The 24,531-nt window shown below is 59.0% G+C and overlaps 1 protein-coding gene and 1 long non-coding RNA gene across 3 annotated transcripts; one reads left to right on the top strand and one right to left on the bottom strand.

The window, feature by feature from the left end:
* Positions 1-1,174: 1,174 nt before the first annotated feature.
* On the bottom strand, positions 1,175-2,550 carry LOC131421663 (uncharacterized). Its single transcript, XR_009223927.1, has 2 exons — positions 2,319-2,550; positions 1,175-1,637 (listed from the first exon to the last, which is right to left on the bottom strand). It is a non-coding gene; the product is annotated as an uncharacterized LOC131421663 (long non-coding RNA).
* Positions 2,551-2,828: 278 nt separating this feature from the next.
* Positions 2,829-22,317, top strand: GGA1 (golgi associated, gamma adaptin ear containing, ARF binding protein 1). Of its 2 annotated transcripts, none has more exons than XM_058568405.1 (17): positions 2,829-2,958; positions 6,595-6,679; positions 8,006-8,081; positions 9,107-9,205; positions 10,152-10,275; positions 10,827-10,927; positions 11,619-11,699; positions 13,096-13,236; positions 13,314-13,395; positions 14,581-14,688; positions 15,389-15,541; positions 18,436-18,500; positions 18,932-19,098; positions 19,635-19,828; positions 20,728-20,897; positions 21,116-21,226; positions 21,318-22,317. In XM_058568405.1, the coding sequence occupies exons 1-17, from the start codon at positions 2,916-2,918 to the stop codon at positions 21,426-21,428; spliced, it is 1,911 nt and encodes a 636-aa protein (XP_058424388.1). In that variant the 5' UTR covers positions 2,829-2,915; the 3' UTR covers positions 21,429-22,317. The 2 variants fall into 2 exon arrangements, with proteins under 2 accessions (XP_058424388.1, XP_058424387.1); XM_058568404.1 differs by lacking the exon at positions 2,829-2,958 and adding an exon at positions 5,536-5,554.
* Positions 22,318-24,531: the final 2,214 nt, after the last annotated feature.

Raw genomic sequence — 24,531 nt, 5'->3', positions numbered from 1 at the left:
GATTACAAGAGACAATGACAGCCATGGGCCTTCGTGCTCCCGCCCCCAGGGCCTGCCTGGAAGGGAGATGTGAGCCAGCCTAGGGTTGGGGTCACAGGGGTTGGAGTTGAGGCCAGGTCTCAGCTTGTTCCCTGGACCTTCTACAATTCCCCCAAGAAAGGATTGGGTAGCCTCCCACGTACCTCTCCTCCAAGTTCTTCCCCCATCTCCTCTTTCCTCTTCCCATACCCATCCTCGCCAGCATTTCCAGGGTTGGAGGGGTTTTCCTGGGAAAGATCTGAAGGCATGAAGCCATTGGAGGTCTGCGTGGGCTGTGATTACACGATTACAGCTGCTCAAGGACAGCTCAGCTTTGCTCATCCCTGCCTTCCCAGAGGTTCCCCCAAGTCACTCAGAGCAACACATTTGCACATGGTGGAGATGGGAACAGCTGCCCCTCCTGCATTTCCTGTCTCCTGTGTTGGTCCCCCTTCCTTTCACCATCCTCACTGTCCTCACCAACCTCAGTTTCCTCCTTCCTGACCCCCGTCTGGGCCAGGTCCTACCTGCAGAGCCACAGCTCCTGGGTCTCCCTCACCAATCCCTGCTCTCCAGGATTCACCAAGGCACAGCCTAGAGCCTTCCTTACGAGCACAACCTGGCTCCCCACCCACACACACACACACTCGCTGTGCCATGTTGGGCACATCCCTGCACCCCTCCATCTATAAAGTTTATGAATAATAGTTTCTACTCATGCATTTGTTCAGTGCATGTTTATTGAACACCTACTATGCGATAGTTACTCTTTCAAGCCCTGGGGGACAGGAAAGTGAACTCAATAGATGAAACTCCTTGTCCTCGTGGAGTTTACGTTCTGGTGGGGGAGAGAGAAAAAAAACACGATGAAGAAAAGAAATACACAGTGTTGATAAATGCAAAGGAGAAAAGTTCTGCAGAGAAAGTGGGTAGGGGGTGTGCGTTGAGGGGTTCACTTTGCAGACACCCTTTCACTGAAGTCTCACAACCATGTTTCCAAATAAGAAGCCTGAGATGTAGGGAGACTAAGTGATCTGTCCTGGGTCATACCGTTTAGAAAGCAGTGAAGTCAGGATTTGAACCCAGGTCAAATCTACGCCATCTTTAAAAAGTCACTCCTGACAACGTGGATACATCCATAAGTCAACGCGGTAAATGCGGTTGCGTGATAATTTATTTCAGTAATAAAAGAAACAAACAGAAGGAGCTCTAAGTACATATTATGTTACAGCTTTTATTGAGGAATGCAATAAACATACATATCACTTTCCTATATAATGTTAATGGCCTGCGAGGGGGAGTTTAGAAAAGCATCCCAGTCTGCTGAATGGTTGAGTTTACAGGAAAAACTGACCCAGCACAACCCTCTCATCTCCCAGATGTGGTCACTGTGGTGCAAGGTGAGTCGAGGTCGCTCGCCGAGGCGAGGGCGGAGCAGAACCGGATTCGGCAGATTCCCTAGTCTCGGTGGCGCTTTAACCCTCCCGGGAACCGGGCAGCTCGAGAGGGCGCCACGGGCCGGTTCCCCAGCGGGCCGCCAGGGAGCGACGGACTGCAGCGGACCCAGGTGAGCCGGAGACCTGGCTGCCCTGGGCGTGACGTCACCAGGTGGTCCCGGGCTGCAGCTGGGAAAGGCAGAAGAGGAGGGTCTTTGATGGAGGGAGAAACGGCAGGAGAAAAGGCACCGAGTCTGTTCATTCTGCCCTCCCTGATTCCAGTCTGGCCCCCACCAGAATCTTCTGCCCACTGTTGCCGCCTGGACCTCTCTAAAACAAAAGCCTGATTTTGTCACCACTCGCGAAACCCTTTAACGACACCGCCAACACAGCTTACAGAAAAAAAGCTACACTCAGGACCTGCGTGATCTTGCCCCAGCCTAATTCCAGGCCAACATCCTCTGGAGGATGAAATACTTTCAATTCCCTGCACTCATGATGCTCTTTCTCCCCTGTGAGCCCTGAAACGTCTGGTTCCCTCCACCTGGAATAGCTTTCGTACAAGGTTTACCTGGAGAAACCCGACTGTCTTTCAGCTAAATATCACCTTCTCTGAGAAGCCTCCCCCGAGAAGACCCCCCTCACCCCCCACCCCAGTTTGGATAGGGGACCCCTCCTGTGTTGCCACTACCCCGTGGGCTTCCCCCATCACATTGCGCAATAAATATCTGGCCTTGCCTTTCTCCCCCAGCGCCCGTCACAGCAAAGCAAATGCCAAGTGCGTTAAATGATTGCAGAATGAACGCAGGAGATAGGACAGGATTCACGCTCTGCCACTCGCGTGACCTCCGGCAAACCAGTTACCTGGCTCATGGGTTTGTTATGAGGAGTCAATGGACTAATGTATAAAAAGTGCTTAGAACAACGCCTGGACCAACGTAAGCAGTCGACAACCTTGGGACTGGACATCATTTTCACGAAGGCCAACGACGTCTTCGACCTTTCAAAGGACCCTCCCACGAGCGCATCGAAACGGAAGTACACGCTCAGGCCTCCGGAAATGACCTCAGACCCCCTCAGCAACATGGCCGCGGAGCGTTCTTCCGGAAGCGGTCACTGGCATCTCCGTGACGTAGAACGAGTTAGAGCGTCCTGTGGGGTTTCCATGGTGCCGTCCTCAGACCCCAGTCCCTCCGCTTCCTCTCCCGCCTGAGCGCCGTGAACGAGAAGGCCGGCGGCGGGTCCCGCCCGCGACGTAAACGCCGCTGGGGGAGGGGTTGGGAGCGCACTGACGCTCTAGGCGCTCTCGTTCGCGTCTCTATGGTGCCGAGCGCTCGTGTGCGCCGCTCCCGCGCGTCGGGGCGGACGTTGCCCCTTTAATCGGCAGAGGGCGGTGCCGACGAGGTCCCGCGAGAGCGGCGGGGGGCGGGGGGCGGTGCCGAGGCTCGGGAGCCGTGGTAGATGGAGCCCGCGATGGAGCCGGAGACTCTGGAGGCGCGAATCAGTGAGTGTCCGGGAGGGGCGCGGGGCGGACCGGAACCGGAACCGGGGGCACGAGGCGGGCCCCTTCCCGGCGGGGGCGGGGTACGGGGCGCCCCCTCCTCACGCCCCGCCCCTGGCCCGCGAGGGGCGGTGCCCCGAGCCCATTCCTGCGACCCTGGGGTGGGAGAAGACAGCCGCCAGCTGCGCAGACCACTCCTCCGATCTCTGGGCCGCGACCGCCGGGAGGAGCGAGCAGCCTCCAGCCCCACCAAGCCCAGACTTCTCCACCGAGGAGCAGACCCCCCAAGTCATCCCCTTGGGACCCAGGAGGGAGCAAGCGAGCGGCCCCCAGGGCTACACCTCAGACCCGGGAGGGAGGGACCCTGTTCCCCGTGGGCCCTGAATCCTCCACTCCAGCCCTGCATGGCATGCCTCCGTCTTATCCTTTGCTTGAGTCTGCAACTACTCAGATGTGCTCATTCCCCCGCCCGGGAAGGGAGGACCCACTGGCCCAGCTGAACCCCCAAGCTCTGGCCACACAATAAGAAGGCCCCAAACCCTACGGGCTTGGGAGGGTCTCGTCTCAGACTCCAGAAGTAATTTCAAGTTCTTGGTCACTGCCCTGAGCCCAGCCCCTCAGACTCTGCACCTCCACCCGAAACTCCTTTCCCAGTCCTTGCTGAGCTTCCTCCAAAGACCCCTGCACCCCTCTCTCTGTGTCTCCTCACACACCGCTTCCTGCTTCCCAGGCTTATGAGACCCCGCACCCTCCACCTGAGCTCCCCGTCACACATTTCCGACAATCCTCACAACCCCACTCCTGGACTCGGCCCGGGAAAGCTGTGGCTTGCCTCTCCCTGCGCTTGTGACAGCTCCCGCCCAAGTCTTTTCCCATTCTGCCAGGGCCTCAGGGAGGCCTCTGGGTCTGGCTTCAGCTCAGCCCCTTGGCCCTGGGCACTCCAGGGAGCTATGCAGGGTGATTTGGGGGCATGACCAACCCATTTTAAGCCAGTCTTGAGCTGAGTTGAACCCTGAGGTTGGCCCCAGAACCGCACCATCTCCAAGGATGTTTCCGAGTCAGCCTGACCACTGGAGGTGGAGGGGTTGCAAAGGAGGCACTCAGTGGCCATCGAGACTGTTCCAGAACGCCACAAGTGTCCAATTCTCAGCAGTAGCTTGGGGGGATGGGCAGGGCCCTGGCTGACAGATATGACAGGCTGAAGGACTTGAACTCGGGGTGATAACGAAGCAGTGTCGGGTTTAACAATGGGGATTTTCCGAGAGGCCAAAGAGTCTGATCTGGGAAACAGAGAGGAGTCAGGACACCCAGGTTTGGCAGTAGGCTGGGCCATAACAGATTGAGGCTGAGATTATTTTCTCTTTGTTTTCCGCTTTGTGCCCCAGCAAAATTGTGAGCTCTTACCTTGCTGTGGTTGGAGGTTAAGAGTAGCTTCTGGTGGGGTAAATGATGACATTGTCACCTCTGTGGAGTGACGGGGTGGCATCAGGCCCAGTTGTGAAACACTTCCCTCCCTCCCGGGGTGTCTCCTGGGGAATGTGCTCCCCCCCAGGTGGAGGTAAGAGGGCTGCGGGTTGGCAGCCAGGGCCAGAGAAGTTGGTCAGATCTCCTTGGACCTAGAGGCCCTCGCTCTGAGCCAGATGCAGGGAGAAAGCTGATGTCTCATGATGCCACTGCTTCTTCCTCGTTGACTTCTGACTCAGGAGCAGTCTCTAGAACCAACTTCTCTGTTCTCACTCAGACTCATGTGTCTTTGACACTTGAAGGGACTTCCTGTTTTAGGGTCCACCAGCCGGGTGTCATCAAGTGGGCAGTGTCCAGCCCCATTCTGTTTTTCTAACTCCAGACTGGTGTTTCCCAGCTTCTCGCCATGTTGGGGGCTGGGAGGCAGAGTAGATGGCCAGGGGGGTGCCTTTCCTGGTATCCCTGGGTGGTCAGCAGTGGCTTCATTTCATTTCTCTGAGGGTGTGGAGGGCTCTGCAGGGCTCCTGGAACAGAGATTAGTACCCAGAGAGAAAATGCTTCATTCAGATGTGTGCTCAGCTGTACTTCCTCTGAGAGCCCTGCCGGAGAGCAGCCCACCACCCCAGCACTTTCTGTACCTTCTCCCTGCTCTGTTTTTTTTTCCTAGCACTTCACAACAGTGTACTATATTCTGTGTTTGTTCGTTTGTCTGAGTAGTCAGGGTTTCTCCTGCTGGGCTGTGAGCTCCAGGAGGGCAGGGGTTTTGTTGTTCACTGCTGGGGCCCAGTGCTCAGAATATTTATTGAATAAATAGGAATTGAATGAGTGGCTGCCAGCCCTGGGGTCCCAGGGCTCCAGGCCTCCCGCCACAGCAGAGGGCGCCGCGTGCCGGGTCCCCAGCCTCCTTCTGTCCACAGATCCTTCTCTGTCTCACCTCCAGGGCCGTGTTTCTTCCGCACCCCCTGCTGAGGGCTCAGGCTTGGGCAGAACTGGCCAAGAGAGGCTGAGGCTTAGAGACAGGCCCTGGGGAGGTGATCCAGTTCTGGCTGCCCCCACAGCCTTACCATGCGTAAAGTATTTTCTCATCCAGAATCAATCCACGTTTCACTCCAGCTTTACAAATGGGGAAACGGAGGTTCGGAAAAGTTATTTGACCTACTTTATTGTTGTTTAACCAGTGTTGGGGGTCAGGGAGGTGACCGTCTGGCCTTATTTACCACCCCTTCCTTTAGATTTGTTTGCCGATTCCTGGATTCAGACTCCCCCAGTACCTCACCCCGCCTGCCCACCACTGACCCCTCATTCGTTCCTTTGTTTGCCAAGGGGAGGTGGGCGTGTACACAAGTGGCTGGGGTGCGGTGCCATAGCAGGTCGGGCCCATGATGAAGGTCAGGGCTGGGGGGTACAGAAGAGAGAGCTGACCCAGCAGTGCCACGCTGGCCAGGAGTAGGAGTTAGGGAAGACTTCCTGGAGGAAGTGGTACTTGAGCCGCACTCCTTACCAAGGCCCTTCGTGCTCTGCCCTGTGCTCAGTTAGCCATAGATCAGACACACAGCCCTGGAGCTGTTGGGGGCGTGCCGTGCCCAGCATGTTAACTCTTTCCAGTCCTTGTCTGAGTGTTGCCACACCCTCCCCTGGCCTCAGGCTCAGCCGAGTCCCCTCCTCCTGTCCCCTCGGCTCCCTTTGCCTCCTTCTCTCACGTTATATGGAGGACCTAGCTTCCCTTGGCCCACTTCCCAGCGACACAGCTCCTTGAGGGTGGAACTATGGCTTTTTTCTCTTACCTCTGGATCTCCTCTGAGCGTAAATTCCGTGTGACTTCTGGGGACACTGTTTTCAGGAGCAGCATCAGAGGACGTGCGATCAGTGCGGCAGGCGTACAGCTGCAGGAGTGGGGGCAGTGGGGAGTAGGGGACCCACCCCTGAGCACAGCGCTAAAATAGGGGCCCTTTGGGGAGAAGCTTCGAAGAGAAGCCAATGGGCAGGAGCTCATCTGTCCCTTGACTCGACTGAAACATCAGCGCTCAGGTCTTGAGGCTGTCGGAGCAGGAAGTCAAGGGGCGGCCTTTTTCATGTGCTCAGTCACACACGCTACCCCCTGCTGCTGGAGTAGAAGTAGGGAGTGGGAGAGGCAGGGGTCCCTTCGCCAGGCCCCACTGGTCCTCTCCCCTACAGACAGAGCCACGAACCCCCTGAACAAGGAACTGAACTGGGCCAGCATCAACAGCTTCTGCGAGCAGCTCAACGAGGACTTCGAGGGGTAGGTGGCCTCTCCCTCTTTTGCTCACGTACACAACAGACCCCGCCATGCACCTGCCCTGCACACTCCAGACCTTGGCCGCAGGCAGAGACGTGGGTGGATTGAGACCCACTTTCCATTCTCCGTGTGCTCACAAATCCATTATGGTAGTGGGCACTTTGTACTCAGTGCCTCTTGTGTGCCATCCTCTGAGGCGGGCCTTGCTGGACCCATTGTACAGGTGAAAAAACTGAGGCTCAGGGGACTCAGCAGTTGTCCCAAGATCTCACAGAGAGAAAATGGCAGTCCCAAGCTAAGTAAGCCCAGGCCTGCCTGAGCCCCAGCCTGTGCTTTGTTGGGGAGGACGTTCCAGAGGGGGAACCACATGCTCCCCAGCTGGGACGAGGCCAGCAGGCCCTTTGCTCAAGGAAGAACCAGAACCGCCTGCATTAGAATCGCTCGGAGTACTTGTCAAAATACACATCCTTGGGCTGCACCCAGACTTGGACTAGAGTGTCCGGCGGGGGCTAGGGGTGGGCGTTGTCAGCAGGCTCCCCAGGGCGTGCTGAAGGTAGGGAGCGCAGCTCTGTGTGCCGCACCTCCAGGAATACAGGCGCTCCACTCGGGGAGGCCGTGCGTGGGGCATGATGTGTGTGCTCCAGGGTCCAGCTGCTGGCATGCAAATCCCATCCCCTCTGTTAGCCAAGTCACCTTGGGCAAGTGACTACCTCTGAGCCTCCGTTTCTTCACCTGTAAAGTGGGGGCATAGTGCTGCCTCCCTTGGAGAACTCTTACAGAGGTTAGGCAGGAAAATGCACGTGAGGGGCCTCACACGTCACAGGCGCTCAGTGCGTGTTAGCTGTTACTGTCGCCAGTGAGAGGTCTTTTATGATCTGGTAGATGATGTCACCATGTCTACCATGAAGCTGCTCTGATTTCCCTCAGCAGAATGTCCTGTGCCACCTTGAGTTCCTAGGGAGCTATGTCTGCCCATCTCTTGTGGTACATTGTCATGTTCTGCCCCCAGACTGGGCCCTTGAAGGCTGTGGTCATCTCTCCGTTCTTGTCTCTCTGGCGAGCCAAGGATACGGCAGGTCATAGTTCTCGGTAAAGCCAGCCAAGGGGCTGAGCTCGTGGCTTTTGAAGGTCTTCAGCCTGCGCTCCCTGCCGGGCCCCGCCCTGTCATGCCACAGTCTCTGCCCGGCTGACCCAGAGAGGGAGCTGGGCCTTTGCCGGTGCCCCACAGAAGGCACTGGGGGCTGCAGCCCGCCAGGGTAGAGTGCTGCCCTTTCCTCGGGCGTCTGGGGCTCTGTGGCTGTTCTGGCTCCATACTCTTCTCTCACCCAGGCCTCCACTTGCCACCCGGCTGTTGGCCCATAAGATCCAGTCCCCGCAGGAGTGGGAGGCAGTCCAGGCTCTGACGGTAAGAAGAAGGGGAGAAAGGGTGCCAGCCATCCCCCAACCACGTGGATGGCACCAGGGGAGGCCAAGACTGAGACTTTGGTCCCGTCAGACTCTTCTTTAGAGCCGAAGGGAATTATGCCAAGATGGCCTAGAATGGGGGTCTGGGCCAGCCCCTCAGGGTTCCACAGCCAGTGGACTGGCCTCCCCTCCAGACCCTGCATAGTTAGGCCTCTTGTCTGGAGGGAGCCCCCTAGGATCATCTGGTCCGGGGGTTCCCTGCCCCAGCTGTGTGTCAGATCTCCAGGAGGCTGCTGAAACATACTGACTAAGGGCCCCACCCCAGCCCTGCTGAATCAGAACTCTTGCAGTGTCTGCATGTTTATCAAGCTCCCCAGGTGCATTACAGAGCCAGCCCAGCCCATCAGTGTCTCTAGACACAGGACAGCGCTGTCCTCCCGACGGGGGTGCGAGGGGCGACGCCTGGGCTCGGGCGAGAGGTTTTGAAGCTGTGCCAATAGCAGAAGAGTAGGGAGGTGCGCTGTCTGTGACCCCCAAGCGTGGGCCGCATAGCAACTGACCACGTAGCAAAGCTGATTTTAGATAGTGGTAGATTTCCTTTTAATAGTTATGTATTTATTTTAACTCTTTTTTTTCTCAAATGTACTAGTCCTATGATTTCACAGATAGGTAGCTTAGGGTAAGGCCAGGGTAGACAGTGCCTATTTAAGTTTAAAAAAAACAATCAAAGGAAAAATAGTAAGAAAAAAATTTACAAGTCGTACTCAGATATGCGCGGTTGTGGAGGGGCTATGGCGGTGCTTCAGGTTGGGCATTGCTGGGCACTGGAAGTCACCCTGGCCTGCCCCCCAGAGGGTGGTGATCAGTCTCGGGGGCCTCTGCACCTCAGTCCTTTTGTCCTCACGAGTCATTCCACCCTACTAAATGCCCGTCCCTGGGCTTCTGGGCCCTGGCTGAGGTGTGGGCAGAGGCTGCCTCCTCTGATCCTCCCTGGGGGTCCCTGCCCCCCCGCACCACCGCCCCCAGGTGTTGGAAACATGCATGAAGAGCTGCGGCAAGAGGTTCCACGATGAGGTGGGCAAGTTCCGCTTCCTCAATGAGCTCATCAAGGTCGTATCTCCCAAGGTGAGTGCACCCGGCCTGAGCTCACACCTGCACTGGCAGCTGGGGGTTGAGGAAAGAGGGTCCCCAGACGGGGGGTCGACTGGACCGACTGCCCCTCATCCTGAGGCCTCCCGCTGGAGCTCCCACTTCTCCTGCTGCCTCAGCCCCAGTAGAACTCTGACCTGGCAGGAACACAAACCCTTCCTCACGGTCCCGTTCACACAGCTGAGTCTGGGACAGCTGGGTGTCTGGGAAAAGCGCTTCCAGGCTGACCAGTGTGGGCCGGCTGTGGCACTGCTCTGTACTTAGGGGGAACAGTCTCAGGGCTTGCATCCAGCTGCTGAACATCTGCCTCAGCACTGGTGGCTCTGAGATCTCTCTCTGCACACCTGGCCATGATGCCCCACCTGGGTCTCTAGTGGAGGGTCTCCCTGTCCCCACCTCACAAGAGTGGCCTCCTTGAGGCCTTGGATGCTGAGGTCCCAAACCTGAGTGACAGAGCCTGCTGGCTGTAGATGGACCACACCCCCAGCTTGGCCCAAGGAGTCCTAAGTCCTCCCGGAGGGCGTGAACGTGTCACCCTTCCTCACTCAGACCCATCCCTTGACCAGAGCAGCTGGATGACCCAGCTGGCCCCCCATTCTCCTCCCAGGAGGTGACTGGTGTGAGAGCCACATCCCTCGGCCTAGTTTGCTGCAGGGAGGCTGTGAGTAAGGCCCGGGGTCAAGCAGTTCACCCCACATAACAGCTGGGGCAACTGAGACCCCCAGGGCTGGCACAGCTCGTGAGCGGCAGAGCTGGGAGGTGAGCTCTGTCTGTGCCGGGCTGGTGGGTGGGACATGAGGGCCCTGTAGCCAGAGGGTTTCCAGGGGAGTCCTGGGGAGGCAGCCAGGTTGGGGCTGGGGTTGGGACTGCAGTGAGTGGGGCCAGGCATGTCAAAGGCCTCCCCTCCCCTCGGTCCCTGAAGTACCTGGGCTCTCGGACGTCGGAGAAAGTGAAGAACAAGATCTTGGAGCTCCTCTACAGCTGGACAGTTGGCCTGCCCGAGGAGGTGAAGATCGCAGAGGCCTACCAGATGCTCAAGAAGCAGGGTGAGGCACCAGAGGGGGCGTGACCGCGCCCCCTCCCTCCCTCCTTCCTCTTCCCTCCTCCCTCCTCCCTCTTCCCTCCTCCCTGCGCTGGGCCTCCAGCAGTTGCAGGGGCTTCTGGCAGCAAGGTCATGGATCTGCCCTTTAACTTCTCAAGAACATATGGCCAGTGGGGCCTTTTTGTGGCTCTGCCTGAGGCTAGCTTGGGTGGAGAGAAGGTGGGTTCGGGTTAAGCGTCTCCTCAGTGAGTGGCCCCCATAAAGTAGCCTCAAAATATCGGTGCCTGAGCTCTCCCCCATGCAGTTTGACATGGACCCTGGGGTCCAGAGCCAGTATGTGGAGAAAGACTGTCCTCCGTCTTCTGTCCTGCTCTTGCCTCCCCCGTCCCCATCCCTGTCTCAGCCCCTGGCCCGGGCCCCTGGGGTCCAGAGCCAGCGTGTGGAGAAAGACTGTCCTCCATCTTCCATCCTACCCTTGCCTCCCCCATCCCCATCCCTGTCTCAGCCCCTGTCCTGGGCCCTGCTGACAGCCTTGCCACCACCCGTCTACCCCAGGGATTGTGAAGTCCGACCCCAAGCTTCCAGATGACACCACCTTTCCCCTCCCTCCTCCGCGGCCCAAGAATGTGATCTTTGAAGACGAGGAGAAGTCCAAGGTGAGGCTCCAGGAGGAGCAGGGGAGGCTCCAGGGCTCACTGGGGGTCCATGAATCCCAGTGCGTGGCTGCCTGCGCTGGGAGCAGAGGCTCATGCCGGTACAGCCACTGGGGAGGGGGACAGGCAGTGGTTATTGAGCACCTACTGCATACTGAGTACTTCCCATACCGTGCCTATGTGTTCACTCAACACAAGAGTGGGTCTTGTGTCCCTGGGGTTGATTTGATGGCATTTCAGAGGTTGATCAGGAGTTTGTGTACCTTTATGTCTTCGAGTCTTTCAACAAGAATTTTATTAGCTTTTTGTTAAAGAAGTGTGTGCTCGTGGGCAAGAAATCAGACAGCACAGAAGGAGGTCAGATAAAAAGTAACAGCTCCTCTCTCCGCAGTCCAGTCCCAGAGGGGATCCACTGTGAAGTTCCTTGGACAGCCTTCCAGAAAGCTTGTCTAGCCACAGTCATATATGTTTTGCACCACTTGTTGAGAACTGATTTCTGCCAGACACTGTGGGGAGCACTTCTGTGCAGTGTCTCAGGTATCCCACAGCCACCTCACCAGGTGCCAGTAGATTCTCACCATTTCGTGGAGCGTTTAAGTAACTTAACTCACATCCACAGCCAGGAAATGGGGAGCCAGAATGTGACCCCAGGCCCAGGTACTGACATCACAGTCTTGCGCCTCTTTCTCCACAGATGCTGGCCCGCCTGCTGAAGAGCTCCCACCCCGAGGACCTCCGAGCGGCCAACAAACTCATCAAGGAGATGGTGCAGGAGGTGATGGCTGAGCCCAGAGCACAGGGAGGGGGCGGGATGGGGATGCTGAGATGGGCCACCGGCGTGGGGTTGTGTATGTGCATATGAGGAACCCCGCAGTGACCCGGCTAAAGGGCTGTCACAGCAAAGAAAGAGCTGACTGACTGGGGGACACCAGTAGGCAGAGCCAGGACCAACGTGAGGAGGGAAGAATTTTCCAGCAGCCGAGCTAACATCCCTGGATGGACTTCTGTGAGGCTTACTACGTATTCCATAAAAATTAGAAATAAATTAGGCATTACTATATTTAAAATATATATATATGAACATGTATGTATGTTTACATATAAGGATAAAAAATAATATATATTTAATTTATAAGTAAGTGTACGTATGTTGTGGGTGCATGCTGAAACTTTTTTTATTGATAAAGGTAAGTCATCAAAAAAGTTTGCAGTCCAGGGACCAGCCCGGTGGCATAGTGGTTAAGTTCGTGTGTTCTGCTTCGGTGGCCCGAGGTTCACAGGTTTGGATCCCGGGCGTGGACCTACGTACAGCATATCAAGCCGTGCTGTGGCGGCGTCCCATATAAAGTAGAGGAAGATGGGCACGGATGTTAGCCCAGGTCCTATCTTCCTTAACAAAAAAGAGGAGGATTGGCAACAGATGTTAGCTCAGGGCTAATCTCCCTCAAAAAAAAAAAAAAAAGTTTGTAGTCCAGAGACCCAGAGGGCAGAAGTTCTGCGTGCTCTGACAGCCAGGAGAAAGTCAGGGGTGGCCCCTGTCAAGGAGGGCAATTGTATCAGATGGCATAGTACAAGCCCACTTTTCATTCCACGAGGGAGGGACATGCGTGGTAAGCACAGTGGGCCAGGGATAGCGGGGTCACTTCCTGCAGTGGCCTTTCAAGACTGTGAGCTCCCCAGCATTTGCCACACAGCAACAGACATTGGGAGGGGTCACTGCACTAGTTTCCAGCTTGTACTTGGTGACCACTAAGGTCCCCTTTCATTCTCAAGTTCAGGAATCTCCTTTCAAGGGACAAAACACAAGGAGGGCGTGTAGAACCACAGGTGTGGGTCTAGGGCCCTGGTCCTCCAGAATCACCTGGCGAGTGTATTGGAAACCCCGGTTCTGGGGCCGTCCCTAGAGATTCTGGCTGAGGGCCCAGGAGATTCTGATGGGCTCATGCAGAGGCCTGGGTCCAGGGGGCATTGGCAGGAGAAGTGAACCCAGGGTTGGCTGAGGGCTTCTTGGACCAGAGTGCCCTGTTCTGAGCATGAGGGGCTCTTAGCAGGATGCAGCAAGCCCCCTGCAGAGTCCGAGCCGGCAGACACTCCCGAGTGGTGTGGGCAGTGCCTGGCTCTAGGCCAGCCCTGACCCGGGCTCTCAGGAGCCCTTTGCTAATCCTCCCTAGGACCAGAAGCGGATGGAGAAGATCTCGAAGCGAGTGAGTGCCATCGAGGAGGTGAACAACAATGTGAAGCTGCTGACGGAGATGGTGATGAGCCACAGCCAGGGCGTGGCGGCAGCCCACAGCAGAGAGGACCTCATGAAGGTGCGCCCGCCTCTGCCCAGTCCCTGCCCACTCCAGGGCCCCTGCCGGCCCTGACCTGCCCACCCCGCTGCCCCCAGGAACTGTACCAGCGCTGTGAGCGGTTGCGGCCCACGCTTTTCCGACTGGCCAGCGACACAGAGGACAATGATGAGGCCTTGGGTGAGCCCTGGGCAGAGTGGGCCCTATCCCTCCACCTTCTCCCGCCTCTCCTAGGCCCTGCTGAGTATCCGCAGTTGGAAGGAGCCACCGCCAGGGGTCCCCCTTCTCCAGCACTGACCTTGGGTTTCTCGGCTTTGAGGAAGAAGGAAGCAAAGAGCAGGGGCTGATGTGGTTGAGAGACCTTATGGCCAGGCCCCTTCCCAGGCACCTCATTTACTGCCCACAAGCTGCACAGGAGGGAGAATTGTCCCCGTTTCATAGCTGCAGCTCAGAGAGGGAAGTGACTTGCCCAAATCACAGAGCAGAACTGTGGCAGAAGCAGGGTGGACCGGGGGCTCTCTCCCCCCAGACACTGCCTCTGTAGTAAGTGTGAGCTAGAAACCGAGAGCAGATCCCACAGGTCTGAGCGATTCCAGAGCTGGCCCCATGGCCTCTGCCAGGGCCACGTGTCAGATTCTTGTCCTTGTTCTCTGCCACCACGTCAGCCAGGGCCTCTCGGACGGTGGTCTGGGTACCATCTCAGCCCCTCATTCATCAGTTTACTGAGTGCCTCCCATGTGCCAGGTACCTGGTCCCCCCCAAGAGGCTTGCTGCCCAGATCCCTCTAGGCCCTGGCCCCTGAGGAGCTCACTCTGCTGATGACCTAGTTTGTGCCAGGCACTGCTCAATGCCCTCAGGGATATGGCAGTGATAAAAATGGACAACAGCCACATCCTCATGGAGCTTGCAGCCTAATGAGAGGAGACAGACAATAAAGCAAGGATGTGAGCGGTGGCAGTTTGTCAGGTAGTGCTAAGTGGCGTGGAGAAAAACAAGCAGGGAGGGACTGGGTAGTACAGGGTGGGGGTTAGGGAATGCCTCCCCGAGGTGACTTCTGGGTAAAGACCTGAAGGCAGGAAGGGCGAAGCCGTGCAGAGGTCCGGGAGCATCCAGATGGCAGGGCTAGTGTGGTGGCCTGGAGGCAGGAGGACACCACTGTGTTCAGGGCACAGGGCAGTGTGGAGGAGACAGTGGACGAGGGCAGGTAGCTGAGGGCTTGAGTCTGAGTAGACAAGATGGGGTGCACTGGCCCTGTGCCCTCACATGAGGGCAGGATGGATGCAGGGTGTTCGTTGCCCCTGGCAGAGGCCCCCCCCACCCCACCCTGTTCCTTCAGACTGGCCTCTCCCCTCCTGCCCGTTGCAGCGGAGATCCTGCAGGCCAACGACAACCTGACCCAGGTGATCACTCTGTACAAGCAGCTGGTGCGGGGCGAGGAGGTCAACGGTGATGCCGCCACTGGCTCCATCCCTGGTGAGCAGGTGGCAGGGGAGATGGGGAGGGGCCCGCCAGGCTGCAGGGGCACAGAGCTGGTAGCCGTGACCACCAGCGTGACCCTGGCCCCTTGAGATGGGGAAGGCCCCCAGGGAGAGAGCTGGGGACAAAGTCTGTGCCAAGCCTGCAGCTGTTGGGGAGGAAGTCTGGATGTGGACAGGGGAGGGAGCCGAGGGTTTGGCACAGGCAGGCAGAAGGAAGGCCTTTCTTCCATTGGACAAATCTGGCGTCTGTTGTGCAGAGCTAGATGGCACTCCCAAGGCTTAGTTTAATCATCAGAAGGCAGGTGGGAGCGTTTGACACGTAGACATTACAGGCTTGGCTCCAGTAAGGATAAAGTGACAGCCCTGGGGACCACAGAGGAGGGTAGAGTTGGCCCTGTTAGGGAGAGGTGGGGGTGGGCACAGAAGCAGCAGAGTTTAAGCGGGGCCTTAAAGGATGGGAGGCAGTTTGCCAAGTAGAGAGAAGAAGGCAATACATTCCAGACTGAAGGAACACTGTGTGCTAAAGAAAGGGCCTGGTGGGCAGATTCCGGGGCCAGGGCGCTGCGGCCAAGGAGGGGGAAGCAGGAGGGTTGTGAAGGGTAGGGGGACAGATTGCTGCCCCCCAGCCCCTGTGGACTTCAAGAGCCTGAGTGTCCACCACCCAGGACTTGCCTGACTCTCCTCTCCTACCCCAGGGAGCACCTCGGCCCTGCTGGACCTCTCAGGCCTGGATCTCCCTCCTGCCGGCACCACCTACCCAGCCATGCCCTCCCACCCTGGTGACCAGGCCAGCCCCGAGCAGCCCAGCACCTCCGTTTCCCTGCTTGACGATGAGCTCATGTCTCTGAGTGAGGAAGGGGCTGGGCTGGAGGAGGGCGGGCTCGGCTGCAGGTGTGGGGTGATGCCTGCAGCACACGATGCAGCTTGCAGAGCATGGTCAGCTCAGGTGTTACTCCTCCGCGTCCTGTGGAGGATGGGGGGTGGGGGGGGTGGGCGTTAGGCCCATTTCACAGCTGAGGAAGCTGAGGCTCAGAGAAATGAAGGAGCTCTTGCAAAGTTGTACAGTCAAAGGAGGAGGCCGGCCAGCCTCTGATAAGCCAGCCACACCTAGGCCCTGTTGGCCTGAGGGAAAACGGAGGGATTTCCCTGCAGCAGGTTAGAGCCTAGAACTGGGGGCTGCCCGGGCAGAAGTTCAGCATTTCCCCCTGCACTGGGAGGATGAGAAGGGGAACTGGGCTCCGCAGCACCAGAAGCTCCAGGGAAGCCGGCACCAGGGCAGAAGGCTCTCCGTGTCCCACGCTGGTCCTAGGCCGGGCCTGCAGTCACCGCAGGGCAGGGCAGGGCTCCAGAGCCTGACGGGAAGCAGGCTCAGCCCTGGGAAAGAAGCTGAGGGTGCCCAGCGGCCAAGCAGTTTTCGAGTTTCCCCATTTGGGTGCAGCTCAGAGGCAGGAGGGTGTGGTAACAGCCTCCTCTTAACAGCCCTAAAGCTGTAAAGAAAGAGGTGGTCGGGCTCTGTCATAGGAACTTGAAGGATAGGTTGGGAGGTTAACTTGGAAGCCAGGAGTCAGGTTGCATTCTCCTGAGCCAGTTCTGAGATAAAAACCAAACCTGCTGGATTCAAAAAGCGATGGTGCGCTGGGCCCCGGCCTGGTGTGCTGGGCCCCTGGCGGCCCGGCCCAGCAATGGAGGAGTGCTTCCCTAGCCAGTGCTGCCATGCTGTCTGATCTTACACCGCCTCCACCCGCCACCCGAGATGGGTGCCGTCCACATCCCCATTTTTCCAGATGCGAAAGCAAGGCCTAGAAAGGCTGGAGGACTTGCCCAAAGTGGGCGCCCGGGTTTGGACGAGACGCTTAGATTTTGAAGCCTCCTCTGAGCCTCTGCTGCTCTGACTCAGCTCCTCAGCCAGGAGAGGGAAGTGAGGACTCAAGAGTGAGGGACGAGGGGGACTGCAGCCCAGGTTGAGTTTCCCTCTGTGGGCATGTCAGCCGGCACCCTGCCTAGGAGGGTCTGATTACGGGGTGTCCGTGGGCCTGCTTACGAGTCCCCCCACCTGCCCCCCATTCAGTCAGAGCCCAGGGGACTCAGGGAGAGAGGCCCCTGACTGTTTTACCCAGAGGTAAAAACTGATCCAGAGACAGAACACACAGGCCCCTCTTCCCCGGCAGAGCCAGGACCGGGCAGCCGCTACCTGACCGGGTGGTGGGTGTGCATGCCCTGGTCCCCCAGCGAGTGGCTGTGGCAAAGCCATCTCCTCGTGAGAAGCGAGGTCTGCTTTGCACTTCCTGTCCCTGAGTCACTTCGGCAGAGCCCTGAGCCTCCCACTTCCTCTGGTTTCTTCTCAGAGGCAAAGACTGTGTGGGAACAGGAACCAGAAGTGCCAGGGCAGCACCTGCCCCGCTCTGAGGAGTGAGGAAGCCTTGGGACCACAAAGGGGGCTTGTCCTAAACGGTTCTCCGTGGCAGGGGGTGGGGGTGGGGCAAGCAGTGTGGATTTCCTGTCTGTCAAAGAGGGTGTCCCGGCACCGTACAGGCCCTTCATCCGATTTGTCTGGTCTATTACTCACAGTAACCCCCTGCTATAGATGCTGCCGTTGTCTCCATCTTACAGAGGAGGCACAGAGAGGTCGTCACCAGCCTGAGGTCACACAGCTAAGGGGGAGAGCTGTGTTGAAACTCCAGTAATTAGGCCACGCTCTGTCCAAGTCCGGACTCTGCTACTTTCCAGCTCTGTGACCTTGGGCAGGTTACTTAACCCCTCTGAGTGTCCATTTCCTTATCCATAAGAGAGGGATGAGAACCCCACACCTGCCTTTTAAGGTTGTCTGAGGATTAAGTGAGACTCACGTCTGAAGTGCCTGACACATCAAGGGGCATAAGAAATGGTAGCCGTTCCCGCTGTGTTGTGAGGGGGGGGGCCAGAGGAGGAGACCCAGGAGTCCCCACTTGCCACACTGCTTCAGGCTGGACCTCACTTACTCAGGATTTGCCAGAAACAGGAGAACTTGTCTTCTCTAGGTCCAGCCTAGGGTGAACTTGGCTGGCTTGTGCTTCAGGGCGGGCAGAGGTCAGACTGATCAGCAGGCCAGTGAGCAGGGCCACCCAGAGGGCCCCGGCTCTCCTGTGCACCAGGCAGCCAGCCCTGTTGGCACGCGCCAGGGCGGGCAGGGCCTTGAGAGTCGGCCCCAGTCCAGCCCCGCCTTTGTGCGCATGGGGATGCTGCGGCCCAGCCAGCCCTGGCCTGTGGTTGCTCAGATTCTAGGGCAGGCCTGGGCCCAGGGCCCTGCTCACTGCACCACAGCACCCTTCTGATGGTCAGAGGGCATCCCTGGAGTCAGCCGTTGGGCACAGGATGCTGACCCCTGCCTGCCTGGATCGGGAAGGTTAGGAACCTCACTTGGTGTCCTGCTCCCTCTTCCCCTCCCCCAACCCCCAGCTGTCAGCTGATGAATGAAGAGGAAAGTCCTGACATCTGTGGTTGGGTTGGCTTCTGAGTGGCTAGAGAGGAAGCGTGTGTGGGCCTGGGGAACGGGCCGTCGGGACCTTTGGTTTCTACTTCTGCTCTGCTGCTGGTTCCCTCTGAAAGTGGGGGTTTTTCCCCTTTGAGCTGCACCTCTCGGCGGTGGGGGGGGGATGTGGGGGAGGGTAGGAGTCAGGGAACCCCAAACAGCACACTGTCCCCCCAGCTCTCTTGTCTCTGCTCAGGAATGCAGCTCCATTACCTCTGTCTTGCTTCCCCACAGGCCTCAGTGACCCCACACCCCCTTCAGGCCCAAGCTTGGATGGTGCTGGATGGAACAGCTTCCAGGTAGGAGGGGCCGGGAACCAGCCTGACCTGTCCAGGGGGCAGAGCAGCTGCAACAGGCAGCCTGAGGGGGCAGGAGGGCCATGGGGCAGGGGGCGGCCCCGGGGCTGAGGCACCATCCCTGGGCAGAGGAAGAAAGGCAGTCCTCTCCTCTCCTCCAGGCGCATCTCTCCAAGTCTCAGCCTTGGAGCTTGAGATGGGAATTCCCTATTCCTTTTCTCTTGAGGGCAACTTGGAGGTCCCTGGAATGTGATGGTTTCTGGAGAACCCCAGACCAGGCCTGGCCCACTGATGGCCCTCGAATGAGAGGGGCATGGGCCCAGCAGGAATGTTGTCCCCATCTCTGCTGCTGCTTCCCCAGATGTCACCTGCAGGGAGGAGAAGGGACCTTTCAGCACAGCCCCACCCACCTGCATCCTTTGTATGCCCAACAGTCGTCTGATGGCACCGAACCCCCAGCCCCTACTCCAGCCCCCAGCACGGACAGTCGGCCCCCAGCGCAGATGCCCGTGCCATCAAGCAGTGGTCTGGATGACCTGGACCTCTTGGGGAAGACCCTCCTCCAGCAGTCACTGCCCCCGGAGTCCCAGCAAGTGCGGTGGTAAGGGCACACCCTGGTTGGCATGGGGTGGGAGCCCCCTCCCCCCACAGCAGCAGCTTCCCCTGGGCTTTCTCTGGCCCAGACCCTGCCCCAGCCCCAGCAGGGAACGGCCCATTGCTGGGTTGGTCCTGTGAGCAGTGGCTGCCGGGGTCCACCGTGTGCCAAGCACTGCACGGGGCTCAAGGGATGCGGCAGTGACCAGGGCAGGTGCAGGGCCCATCCCACAGAGCATGGAGTTTATGAGAGGGGGACCCATGCCCCACTCACACACCCTCCACTAGGCATTCCCAGCACCTAAGACCGAAAGCCCCAGGGTCCAGCAGCGAGGGGGACGCTGAGCCTCAGTGGGCGGGGGTGAGGGTTGGCGGGGGAGGGAGAGTGAGAGCTGCCAGTTCCAAGGTGAGGAGACCAAGGCCAGAGGGACAGGGACGCAGCTGAGCCGGCTGTCAGGGTCAGCCAGGAAGCCCAGCCTTTCCTGTGCCCCTGATCTCGCGGCCACTGAAGATTCACCTCTCAGTGCACTGTCCCCCAATAAGGGAGAAGCAGCAGCCAGCCCCCCGGCTCACGCTCCGCGACCTGCAGAATAAAGGCAGCTGCAGCTCACCCAGCGCCAGTGCCACCAGCCTCCTCCACACCACCTCCCCCGAGCCCCCTGGGCCTCCGCGGCAGCCCATGCCCACTGAGCTCTCACTGGCCAACATCACTGTGCCCCTGGAGTCCATCAAACCCAGTAAGTGGGGCAGGGGCGCGGGCGGGCACAGGCTGGGCGGGGCCGGCTCGTTGCCCTCTCGGGCTCCGTGTGGGAGAGCAGGTAGGAAAGCGGGGCTCTCCTCCCAGCCCTGCCTGACTCAGCGGGGAGCTCTGGGCAAGACCTCCCCCTTCCCAGGACTCAGTTTCCCTCATCTGTCCAGAGTGATCACAAAACTGCTTCATAAACCCCACGTTTACACGGGCAGGAGGACAGCTTATGGATGGCCCCCGGGCCTCTCCCCAGAAGGCAGGGCCAGGACACAGAGAGGTTTGGGGGTTGCCCCAAGATCGTGAAACCGAACCAGGATAAAGGTCCAAGCCTGGGCCTCTCCTGCCCAGGAGCCATAGGGGGGCCACTCGCAACACCAGGCCCCGAGCAGACAGGTGAAGACCGGGCAGTCTTCTCAGCCATGTCCATCTTGTGAGCTCACTGTGAGTGAGCGTGTCACGCCCTCAGTGTCCCAGGAGGTGGGTAGTGGTGCCTCTGTCTTACCAGTAGGGAGGACCCTGAGCTCAGAGAGGCGGAATGACTATACCAGGGTCACATACAGCGTGACCCCAAGTCACCCACAGTCCTTCACTTCAGCATGCCAAGAAGCAGGCACACAGCACTGGGGGACCCCCAGCTGTGAGTCCGTTCAGGGGTGGGTGTCCTGCGTCCACTGTCACACTAGAAGTTCAGCCGCCCCTCTGAGCAACAGGGTGCAGCACCGTCAGGAGTCGAGGCCAGGACCTCAGTTGGTGGGTTTGTTCATTTGTTCCCAGTGCAGCAGTGGGCACCTGATGTCAGCTGGGGGCGGGGGGGGGGGTGTTGGTCACATGTGCTTGGGCTCAGGGCTTGCACCCCTCCCATCACCCTCTCCTCTTCTCCTCTGCCAGGCAGCATGTTGCCAGTGACTGTGTATGACCAGCATGGCTTCCGGGTCCTCTTCCACTTTGCCCGGGACCCGCTGCCCGGGCGCTCCGACGTGCTGGTGGTGGTGGTTTCCATGCTGAGCACCGCCCCCCAGCCCATTCGCAACATCGTTTTCCAGTCAGCGGTCCCCAAGGTGACACGGGCATGCCTCCTTCCTCTCAAGGCAGGGTGACCTGGGCTTGATGAGGAGCCAGCTGTCCTGAGCAGGGGGACAGCTATCCTCCCTCTCTTCCTGGGGAGTCAGGGGGTAGAAGGGAACCAAAGGCAGAGCCCCAAGACCCCAGAGGAGAACGGGGACCGGGGACGAGAAGGTGGGGCTAGCTCTGGCCTGTCCCGCCCTACTGTCTGCAGGTCATGAAGGTGAAGCTGCAGCCGCCCTCAGGCACGGAGCTGCCGGCCTTTAACCCCATCGTCCACCCCTCAGCTATCACCCAGGTCCTGCTCCTCGCCAACCCCCAGAAGGTGAGGGGCCTGGTTGTGACAGGGTGCCGCTCTGGGGTGGGGGCAGCCTCTTCCTCCCCTGACCCTTCTGCCTTCCCCGTCTCTGCCCCAGGAGAAGGTTCGCCTCCGCTACAAGCTCCTCTTCACCATGGGCGACCAGACCTACAACGAGATGGGGGATGTGGACCAGTTCCCCCCACCTGAGACCTGGGGGAGCCTCTAGAACAGAGGGGGGCTGGGGAGCGGAGGGGCAATGGGATTGGCCCTGGTCTAGCCTGGGTGGGAGGCTGTGTGGCCAAGGACGCCCTTTGTTCCCACGGCCATAGCCCCTGGGCCTGGTGCTTCTCCCCTCCACCCCTGGGGCCCCTCCTGCCTTGTCCTCTCCCCTGCTGAGCCAAACCCAGCAGGAGGCTGGGCCTGGGTTTGCACTGCTGGGGACCTTCACCACAGGGGGGAGCCTGGAGCAGAGAAGGGCTGCATGGCCCTGGAAGGACTTGGGGTCAAGGGGGAGAAGCATGGCTGTCGGGCGAGGGCCAGGACCTCAGGCCCAGCTCCGAACCCAACCTGGGGGTGGGGTCATCCCTGCCTGTCTCTTATGCCTTATGGGAAGGCCCAGCCATACCTCGGGGGCTGTGCTGGAGCCGGGGCCCAGCTCAGGCCTCCTCCATAGGAACCGGGTGACTGTGGGGGTGATGCCTGCACCCCCAGCCGTTTGCACTCTCTAGTGTGTGGTTTGACTCTGCTTTTCTTTCTAAGTGGCCCTGTGGTCACCTTTCACGGGGCCCAGTGGAGGAGCTCCTCCTGTCCCCCACTCCTCCTGGGGGTCTCCCACCACCCGCCCTTTGCTCTCAGGCCTCTTGAAGGGCTGTGGGCTGTGTGACTGCTGGCCAAGGGGCATGTCAGAGGTGGTGGCGCCACCTCGGGGTTCTGGGCTTCTGGCCAGGGTGGGTGCTGCACGGGAGTTCTCGCTGTGTGGCCTTCATTCGTCGGCCTGTGCTGGGGCCTCCTGTGGGCGTCACCTCTGTCTATCCATCTGTCCCTGGGCAGAAGTAGGGCCAGCGTGTGAGTGAGAGCAGGAGTATTTATGGAAATAAAACGTCCTTTTTCCTGGACCAGCTGCTCTCATGGCCCTTCTGAGGTGGAGGGAGACAGAAGGGGTCCAAGTGGGAGGTCCCAGGGCCGCCCTGCAGACCTCTCTGCCTCTGTGGAGATGAGGCCATCGTTCTCCCCACCACCCCTGAGCCCTGCGCTGGAAGAGGCCCTGCTCAGGGGCTTGTGGCCGGTACTGAGTCACGAGAGAGGGCCCAGGGCTGTGGCAGGCCCAGAGCTGTCCTAGCTGGAAGTGAGTGGCCGCTGGGGCCTGCCAGGAGCCCCAGCTGCTGCAGACGGTGAGGGGGAGGCCCTGGCCGCTCACAACTTCCTCCTGCTGCACTCAGCCTGCAAAACACAACCGCAACGCAGACCCATCCGGAGGGCTGTGCCTCAGCTTCTCCCTCTCCCCAGGGGCTGCTCCCAGGAAGCAGGGCCCCAGTTGCAGCTTGTTTCTGGAGAGGGCCTGCACCAGGCCCCTGCCACGGCCAGCTGCAGCGCTCCCCCGCTGGTGTTATCAGTGTTTTCTCTTAACTGGGAGACTGGGGTCCAGGCCCTGGGAGCGGCTTAGAGGCCACACAGCTGAGAGAGCCAACCAGTGCAGAGAGAGTGAGGGGGAGCTGGTCTGGGGACTGCCGGTGGGTGGGGAGCCAGCCCTGCATGCTGCTGTGCAGGAGAGGGACACCTCTGGGGAAGGCTGCCCGCCATGTCTCCTCCCTAGCGGATGATGGCAAGTCCTGCATCTACGAAACCAGTTTCACTTCGGCTAACCTAGTATTCCCCCGTCTCAGCTGGGCCACTGAGCCCCTTTCCACAGATACTGAGACGTGCTGAGGAATAGCCCAGCCCGCCCACCTCCCCAGCCTGTGAGCTTTTTCCGTTTAGCAGATGAGTGACGCTTCTCTGCCAGGCCCACGCTGGAAGTGCAGGGCGAGAGTTGCTCCACGTTGGCTGTGCTGCCGAGGGCCAGAGTGGGAAGGAGGCCTCTGAGAGGGCACTTCCAGCTCCTCACAGTCCTCCTGGAGTGGGCCTTCTGGACGCCTGCCCCCCCAAGCCCCAGGGTCCAGTTGCTGTTCCCCTCCCCTCAGGCAGCACTCTTCCTCATCACTTGTGATGTCGCCGAAAGACTCTCTAGTTGGAAGGTTCTTCTTTCTAAATGAAACAAAACCCTGTTCCCTGTACCGTCCCCTGGGGTTCCAGAAGCACCATCTAGAGCACACAGTGAAGGACTGCAAGGTGGTGTGGGATGCGTGCAACTTAAAGCTGAGAGGCTGGGCCTGCCTCCAGCGGGCTCGCTGCTTGCTGTGTGACTTGGAGCAAGGTGCTTCCTTCTCTGGCCTTAGGTTCCTAGTTTGAAAAGGTGAGAGGGGCCCAGTGAGCTGTAAGGGTCCCTGAGGCCTTCTGAAGAGTCCTTGGGCAGAAGGATCCCCCAGACTGTCAGCTTGCAGTGACCTAGATGTTACAGGGACAGAGATCCCTTCAGTCTTTCCCGGACCTCCCATCTTCCCTTGTTCTAGTCTCTTCTTGGGCAGCCCTTGTGTCAGGTACGACCCCGTCCTCAGAGAGCTCACAGCCTGGCATGGAACCTGTGAGGCAGGAGCTCAGTGAGACACGCTGAGAGCTGGGAGGGAGGTGGACATGCGGGCCCACAGGGCCCTGCGTCTGAGAGGCTGGGGTGGGCATCTAATCAGAGGGGATGCTGGGCCTCCACTCCCTAGAGGAGTCATTCCCCAAATCCTGCATATCGATTCCGAGCTCTGGAGCGCTGCACAGGAGACCCGGAGCCTCGAGTCCTCAGGCTGGAACGGGGGGCACAGGGAAGTCCCACCCCAGGAGCAGTGGGACTTCCCAGCCCTTGAAGCCACACTTCCACTTCTATTTGTGCAGCTGGAGGCAGCAGCTCTTTTTTTTTTTTTTTTTTTTTTTTAGCAACTACAGCACACTATGCTTGTTTGTTCACAGCAGCCAAGAAAGGAAGAGGCCACTGCTCGCCTGGGGAGCCTCTCTGCTGTGTTCTCGATGCCCCTGCTCCCAGTCTCTGCAGGCCTCCTGGCCAACGCACAGGAGCCAGCCCTGGGCCTGGGACTGTGCTAGACCTGCTGCATGCAACCTGTCTCTTCATCCCCATAACTGCCCTGTGAAGAGGGGAAACCGAGGCTGAGAGCTCATCAAGTGCCTGAGGGCATGCATCAGGGCCCAAGTCTTACCAGCAGGCCTGTGCGCTGTCCACTATGGCG

This window comes from Diceros bicornis, chromosome 25 (assembly GCF_020826845.1).
Source record: "Diceros bicornis minor isolate mBicDic1 chromosome 25, mDicBic1.mat.cur, whole genome shotgun sequence".
NCBI classification, from domain to species: domain Eukaryota; kingdom Metazoa; phylum Chordata; class Mammalia; order Perissodactyla; family Rhinocerotidae; genus Diceros; species Diceros bicornis.
This window is presented reverse-complemented; position numbering and strand designations above follow the sequence as displayed.

Excerpts from the sequence above, each read along its gene's own strand:
- GGA1 (XM_058568405.1), top strand. The coding sequence starts at position 2,916 with ATGGAGCCCGCGATGGAGCCGGAGACTCTGGAGGCGCGAATCA. Across the intron at positions 14,689-15,388 it reads CGCCACTGGCTCCATCCCTG|GGAGCACCTCGGCCCTGCTG; the intron begins GTGAGCAGGTGG and ends CTCCTACCCCAG. Across the intron at positions 15,542-18,435 it reads CGATGAGCTCATGTCTCTGA|GCCTCAGTGACCCCACACCC; the intron begins GTGAGGAAGGGG and ends GCTTCCCCACAG.